We start from the raw sequence: 8,015 nt of genomic DNA, 5'->3' as shown, positions 1-8,015 counted from the left end.
CCCAATTCAATAGACCAATCCGTTTATTTTACCGATTCAAATTTTATTACAATAAAAAATTATCAGAAACAATCACATTTAACTTTATTATTACAGTAAAAAACTTACATAAAATCACATCTCAACTCGAATTACAAACTCAAATCAGCGAAGTGAACAGGTCCATACTTATGTTCTAAAACAAGAATAGATAATTGCATTACATCATCTTTTTTCCCGAACGAGGGACCGAACCCGTAACCTTCCTCAAAAGCCCCACCGATCCAAACCCTCTAGTGCCACCGGACCAAACGGTCTTAAATAACATTATAACATTTTATTGGCCAAGATGTTGCGTTTAGAGTAAAAATTCGTGTCATAATTCGTAATTCACTATAGTATTTTCTCTTAAAAAAACACGTAAACTGAAAATAATTTTGAATCTATAAACCAAACGTCTACTTACAGTTTTATAAATATACAGCCAAGAGAATTAGATAGAGCAATAGACTAAATATGCAGTGCACAAAAGATTCAACTGCCACAGCTTTTTATATATAAAGATAAGAACAACATCTTCATCAGAGCTTTGTCAAACTGCAGCAGACAATACAAATTGCACCTTACCAATGCTGACTCATATGCACAAATGTAACGAATACAATGCAGAATGGACTTACAAGAGACATTAATCAGATTATGGTCATTAAAAAAGACAAAAAGAAGAAAAAAAAAAAAAGAGAAAGAAAAAAGAACTTTATGATTAAAAAATAAGTTGTAAGTAATTCCCTTTTTCTCCACTTCTACTATGCCATGCCAGCCAGGGTCACCTTGGACCTGATAACTCAACTGCATGTAAGTTCTCCGTTGAGTCGACGATCCAATCAGAGTTTGGATGAGGAGCAAGTTCCACTTCTTGGCGCAGTACTTCCACCTTTTGCCATTCATCCCATCTCTCGGCCAAGCCATCGCCTTCAAGCATTCTCACCACTTCCGACATCTTTGGTCGGTCCATGGGAGACCCTTGGGTGCAGAGCAGCGCGACCTGAATTAGCTGCTCCACCTCAGCTTCTACGTAGTTTTTCTGAAGATCAGGATCAACCAGCATCTCCAATTTCTTCTCTTTCAGCAGCCCTTTCACCTGAGAAAGCACTCAATCACATCACTTTTTCCGAAGTTGCACGAACTTTAAACAGTGTCAAACACAACACAGAGGAAACATCATATCCACAAAGATCAAATCCAAAACCAAATGAAGCCAAACAAAACATTCAATATCACAAGTTATTTGTTCTATTTTTGTCCTTTTTTCCTCTTGATGTAACCTCTCAAGTTTCATATTTCAGGTCTAATCTCCCATCCTCAAATTCAAATATTTAGAGACAGATCTCATTGGTCTCAATGATTGAAAAAATGGCATGTATTGAACTAATACATTGGTCATTCCCCCCAGAAAAAATATTATCTGCGTGACAGCTACACAGCCCGTGATTCGACAAATTATGGAAAAATGGCATTAATAATAGCTCTCGGGAAAAAAATGAGAGGGTAAATAAAGACAAGCTATGCCACAACAATTACATACCCAGTCGAGCAACATGACATCATCATCATTTGCAAGCCGAGCAAGATCGAAAGCCCTCTGCCCAGTGATAAGCTCCAAAAGCATGATCCCATAGCCAAAAACATCAGTTTTCTCAGATGACTTCCCAGTAGAGAGGTACTCTGGAGCAATATGCCCAATCGTACCTCGTACCGCAGTTGTAACATGAGTGTCCTTGTAGTCCATAAGTTTAGCCAACCCAAAATCTCCAACAACCGCCTCAAACTCCTCATCCAACAAAATATTTGCCGCCTTCACGTCACGGTGAATAATTTTTGGGTCACAGTGGTCATGCAAATAAGAAAGACCCCTTGCAGATCCCAATGCTATTCGCTTCCGAGTAGGCCAATCAAGAGGTGGATGGTTTGCTGGCCGTTCTGCAATAATCCAAAAACCAAATTAGAAAAAACAGAATTACTTCCCTTTTCAAAGTTTAGTATTTTCCAAAGATATTCAAATTACAGGGTTTAATGTGTGTACACGTACAAAAAACCATTCATGTGACCAAAGATATTGTATAAATAAACAGAATGCCTGCCTCTAAAATAGCGGTGAACATTTCGTGAATTATAGAAGCTGTACCTCTTAAGCATGAGGCAACACTTCCATTAGCCATGTAGGGATAAACAAGTAATCGTTCAGTAGGTGTCATGCAAAACCCGCGCAGTCGAAGAAGATTACGATGCACAGCCATGCTGATCATCTCTACTTCTGTTTGAAACTGCAACTCTCCGCCGGGCGTACGCTCCTCTTTCAATCTTTTTACAGCAACCAAAGAGCCATCCGCAAGGCGACCTTTGTAGACCTTACCAAACCCACCACGACCCAGAATGTTTTTGTTGCTAAAACTATCTGTTGCAACTTGTAATTCTCGCAGTGAAAACCTTTTGAGCTGCCCCAGATGGACTTCAGGATCCTCCTCGGCTGCAAAAAGCCGTACATAAGTAACAATTGATTTTTTGAACATAAACTAATCAATTTCTGGTCAAATCACTTACCAGGTACGTCAAAGAAGAATTCTTGCGGTTTCCTTCGACGCCACCATGCAAATGCAATAGCAGGTGCAGCAAATAGTAAAGCAGCACCAGCAGCAACTCCACCAGCAATAGCTCCAGTCGCACTATTCCCTCCTGAAATGGTGTAAAGAACAACTAAATGTGATTCATATACATGTTATTGAATGAATAGAAACTGCTACTTGCAAACCAATCACTGACATAAAAAATTCAAAAAAAGATGAAAAAAATTCACTTCACCACTCGACTATGATACTGCAAGAAAAAGCACTAAAGAAAAAGAGCTGACAGCAAAATGTAATTTCTCTCCGAGAAGACGAAAGGAAATAAAGATCCAGCCACTTGTCATGCATATAAACAAAAAATACCAAGAAATAATAATAATAATAATAATAACAAAAAAAAAAAAGAATACGTCTGTGTTCAGTGTATTTGCTTATATAATAAAGGAGAAAGCACAGATAGCCCGTTTGATTTATCTTTTCTCGGCTTGAACCTTTTTTTCCAATTAAATGTTCCAATCAGATAAGCTCATTGTATGTACTTTTACGAAGAAAAAAAAAGGTTCTACTTTCAAAAATTTACCAAGAAAGATCAGCCTCTTTGGCAAAGTAATTTACATTTCCATCATGCCTCAGGGAAGAAGCATTAGAAGTATAAAATCATCTTTTAACTTTCAAATTCCAAAAGATAATAATAAAAAGATCACCTGGCGTTGATATTGGGGGTGGTGGGACAAAAGGTGGAGGAGGAGAAAATGGGGGTGACCCTGGGCAGGGGCGCCCAGTAACTGGGCCACAAAGACCCGCATTGTTAGCAAAACTGCAGAAATCGAAAACATCGAGTTTAGAAAAGTACTAAACGTCAGGGAAGTGAAGGTGAGAAAAGTCAAACTAGATATAACCTGATAGGAGTAAATAAAGAAAAAGAGCCATTGTCTGGAACTGCTCCAGAGAGACGGTTATTTGACAGATCCCTGCAGTAAGCATTGCAACATCAATAGGAAACTTGTTAATTAGGATAAAGGAGGACGTGAGAGAGGGGAAGAAAGAAAAAACATTAAGAGCAGCTAGTCACTTACAATACTTGCAGTGAGGAGATGTTGGTCAATGGCATAGGAATTTGACCCGACAAGCTGTTGTTATTAAGCCGGCTATACTTACACAAACACATCAATAATATACACTGTTAAGACCTAAAACCAAATACCAATAAAGGAAAATTGCAAAAATTGAAGTTATAAAAAGATAGCAGCACAAAAATATTGGAAATGCTGAACCTAAAACAGGGTCTATGCATAAAGAACAAACAAAAATGAAGAGTGTGGTTTGACATGTACTGTGTTTAAGACATGCATATGACCAATAGGTTTACTTCAACTTTAGCTATATGACTTTACAAAAAAGATGTATAAAAGCTCATGGAGTCTCCAGCAATACCTAGAGGAGTGATAGATTTTATTTTAAAATTCTCCATTGCATATAATACATAAAGTGTTTCCAATGTTTTCATTATTCTTCTGTGACATGAACTTCAAAGTAGTACTGCTTGTCTTATTTTCCATATCTTACTTTCGTATGTTGAATCGCTGCCGACTACTTCCGATTTCATATATTAAACTATCAATTTTTTCATATCCTAAAAGATCCCGCGTAGCAGGCATGGGCTTGAAACTGGATCCCTTCACTCTTCAAGCTTTGGGAACGATGATTTTATGGTAATTCACCAGGTCGGTTTAGGATAAGCACAAATCCACCATTCTCAAAACAAGAAAACCAAAGAAGAAAAAAAGGTGGATAGAATAAGAGTAAGAATACTCACAGAAATCTTAGTTTTGATAACTTGCCCAAAGTGTCTGGGATAGGACCAGTGAAACTATTTAAGTAAAGATCCAAGCTCACCAAGCTGGTCAAATTCCCCAAGTCACTTGGAATTGTTCCACTAATGTTATTACTGTAAAGTTCCCTGTCATACAAACGTTACAAGGGAGAAATCAATAGATTAAGAAGCTAATTACACTCGACAACGTTAGGAGATATACAAACCAATGCTTAAAAACCCAAAACTATTATCATGGAAACGACAATCTTAAGTGAATTGATTTACCAAATTAAAGACGATTTGCTTGAAAGTTTGTGTTCTTTTACTTAGGCTCCTTCATGCTACAAGTAAAATGAGAGAAAGAATGTGTTCTTTACAATATCCCATACTTCGCTAGTCTAACATCCCTCTCATTATTTTCGGTTTGAACAGATCGATTTATTTGCACTAGTTGAAAAAGAATGGAATACAACATAACAAGATTGAGATAAAGAAACATAACTGCATAAGGAAAATCAGGGTTCAAGATTGTCTTACAGATATTGTAAATTCTTGAGCAGGCCAAGCTGCGGGACAAGTTGACCCGATAAGGCAGCATTTCCTAGATCACTGCATAAGATGCACTTTAGCAAAAGAAGCAATACGAGAATTCCTAAACATAGCCCACGAGTCACCCAGTATTATGACACTAATCTAATGTCAGACACTTACACTCTTATGACACTGTTATCATTGTTGCATGTAACATGGAACCACGTACAAGGGTTTACAAGAGTCGGGTCCCAACTCTGTAGAACGTTATTGGGGTCCAGTAAATTGGTCCTCAAGCTGTGCAAGGCATCACCTGTTCCAAAGTGCAAACCAAAATAGAAATATTCAAGTTCTTGCTGCAAAGAATGAATATTTGAAAAGATAGAATATGCAAACACCGCAATTTCCGCAATTAAAAGATGAGACCAGAATGCATAGAAACTTTATTTATATATTTATTTGATAAGGAAAACTTTATTGATAAAAGCAATAACAAGGGCAGAGGATAAGGAATCCTCAAACCCACGAGATACAAAAATGGCCAAAATGTGAAAAAAGTTTTGAACAAGATATAAAAGGAAAACATAAATGAAAGTATAAGAAATGGTAAGTTTTTTTCAAATTAAAATGTAGTTGATACAGAACAAAATTAAATGTCTTCTTATTTATGGTCAAAATATGAAAACATAGATAGTCATGAGAGAGAGTCAACCGCTAGAAAAAGAAATTATAGAATTTAAAGTACTATGTAATCAAGCAAACAAATATGAAATTAGGCCTGCACAATATTAACTCGAAGTTTAATAAACTCCTTACTGTATACTGATGTACGACCAAACGAAAAAGATGCATTGGGTAATCAAATAAATGGGATTTAGGAAGAAAAAAATAAAGAAATAAATAACAGAAATTATGTTATGATACTTTCAACTATCCATTAACTTCTGAAACTAAATGGTACACCAAATGATCAGCATCTCCTCCCATCAAATTCACAAGTATTCCAAAACTAACATCTCGTTTGGTTGGAGGATTCGTTCTTTGATTCGAATTATAATTTATGGTTCGCTACAATATTTTCTCTCACAAAAAACACACGTAAATCGAAAATAATTCTAATGGTTCTAATTCATAAACCAAACGGGCTATAAATGTTATACCAAATACCTTCAAATTTACTGAAGAAAAAAAAAGCATAAAGAAGCAACATTTTTTCCAAAACATTCAAGAGTACTTATTTCAACACAAATATAACTCAATTAAGCACACCTATTTCTTCATTTTCTCTAAACTCCAAATGAAATTCCACAAAAGAAAAAACCCCATTTTAGGAAACTAACAAACAAAACATACCAAGATCAAGAATGGAAAAAACAAAAAGACCACCAACAATCTAAAACATACATACCTTCCATGTTAGCAGATACCATCCTCACCATCATCCATAAAGGATGTGCCACCAAAATCAACCAAAGGCAAAATGAAGACCCAAATATTCTCTCCATTTTTTCTCTCTCTCTCTCTCTAAGTGACCAAAAATCTTAGATCCAAATGGTACTTCACTCCCAAACAAACCATCACAGAGAATTCCCAGACCCCAACCTCTCCACTACCAAATCCAAAATACCAATAATCCTACTTTCCAACGAATCTCAAGCACCTCAAAATCTCAACTTTTTTTTACCTACCCAATTTATTAAAAAAAAAAAAACACCCAAATAAAAAAGAGACACAAACCCAGCTGAATCAGAGTCTCAAAAGTTCGATCTCATCTTACCCGGTACCCCAAAAGAGAAGAAGAACAACAAGAACCCATTAAAAATCAAACCCCATTTTTTATTTTTTTAAAAATTTCCATTCTTTCTCTGCTATCCTTTTCGCCAAACTTTCCCTTTTGCTCTCTCTCTTTCTCTCTCCCTCTCTCCTTCTCTCTCCTTCTCTCTCTTCTCTCTGGAACTAAAGTGTGTTTGTGGGATTGTTATCTATCTTTCTTTCTTTATTTCTTTCTTTTGTTTTTTCTTTTGCTTTTTTTTTTTTCTTTTTCGAGTGAGGCGTGCAGAGAGTATGTAGAGAGAGAGAGATTTGAGTGTAGGAGAGAGAAAGAGGGAGAAAGGCTTGGCTACCCGAACGGTGCTGACCGGCTGCCCGTGCGCAGTCAAAACGCCTTGGCGCTCTATCGTGGAAAGTGACATGACCGGGGGCAAACCCCGTTTTCGGTCAAATTCTAGGCTTGAGTACGTGGGGCCCACATTAGCCACCTCAGATTCGGTCCAAATTCTGCTCCTCCCTTTATTAGTATTTTATTTAGGTTTAGTTATTATACTCCCTTTAATAGTTATCAAAATATTTATTAGCTCTCTTTTCTTTAACACGAACAAAAAGTATTAATTAACTGATTATAATTAAAATACAAAAAAGACACTCAGGTGGTAGTGGTAGTTCTCTGGATAAAGTAAAATAATTCTTGAAAATTACCAGCTCCAATTGATTTCTATTTAGGCATTCTCATTTCATCGATTCAATTTTAAAATTTGAGTTTTATTATAATAAAAATTATCAAAAACAGTCATATTTAATTTTTTTTATTATAATAAAAAACTCTCATATAAAATCACATCTCAACTCGAATTAAAAACTCAAATCAACAAATTAAGAACCCGTTTAATTTGTTGATTTAAATTTTTAGTACTTTAAAATTTTTTTTAGACATAAAATATCAAATTTGTTTTTTTTTTTATAATTTATAATTTGATTGACCCGAGTTACTCTTTTAAGATTTTTTTAAGGTAAAAAAGATGTTTAGTTATATGGATAATATTTTTTTCCAATACATTTCATAAAGAGTAAATTCAGGTCAACAAGTCGTAAATTATTTAAAAAAAGCAAATTTGACATTTTCGTGTTTTGAAAAGGGGTTGCAGGTTATTAAAAATCTATTTTTAAAAATGCTGAGGTAGCACTTTAAAATTATAAAAAAAAAAAAAACACACACACACACAAGGTATTAAAGACAATTTTACTAATACAAGGTACCAAATTGAAACTGTCACTAATTTTTGCATGCA

General features: G+C 35.5%; 1 protein-coding gene across 1 annotated transcript; it reads right to left on the bottom strand.

The window, feature by feature from the left end:
- Window positions 1–496: 496 nt before the first annotated feature.
- LOC21399458 (somatic embryogenesis receptor kinase 2) lies at window positions 497–6,991 on the bottom strand. Its single transcript, XM_010096527.2, has 11 exons — window positions 6,359–6,991; window positions 5,131–5,263; window positions 4,957–5,028; window positions 4,420–4,563; window positions 3,680–3,751; window positions 3,503–3,574; window positions 3,308–3,420; window positions 2,581–2,712; window positions 2,165–2,506; window positions 1,565–1,959; window positions 497–1,120 (listed from the first exon to the last, which is right to left on the bottom strand). Exons 1-11 carry the CDS (start codon window positions 6,453–6,455, stop codon window positions 806–808), a joined length of 1,887 nt encoding a protein of 628 aa, XP_010094829.1. The 5' UTR covers window positions 6,456–6,991; the 3' UTR covers window positions 497–805.
- Window positions 6,992–8,015: the final 1,024 nt, after the last annotated feature.

This window comes from Morus notabilis, unplaced genomic scaffold (assembly GCF_000414095.1).
Source record: "Morus notabilis unplaced genomic scaffold, ASM41409v2 Scaffold315, whole genome shotgun sequence".
Lineage (NCBI taxonomy): Eukaryota > Viridiplantae > Streptophyta > Magnoliopsida > Rosales > Moraceae > Morus > Morus notabilis.
Note: the sequence above shows the minus strand (reverse complement) of the source record. Positions and strands in the feature narration are given on the sequence as shown.

Excerpts from the sequence above, each read along its gene's own strand:
- LOC21399458 (XM_010096527.2), bottom strand. The coding sequence starts at position 6,455 with ATGGAGAGAATATTTGGGTCTTCATTTTGCCTTTGGTTGATTTTGGTG. Across the intron at positions 5,264-6,358 it reads GGTATCTGCTAACATGGAAG|GTGATGCCTTGCACAGCTTG; the intron begins GTATGTATGTTT and ends ACTTTGGAACAG. Across the intron at positions 3,421-3,502 it reads TCTTTATTTACTCCTATCAG|TTTTGCTAACAATGCGGGTC; the intron begins GTTATATCTAGT and ends CGATTTCTGCAG.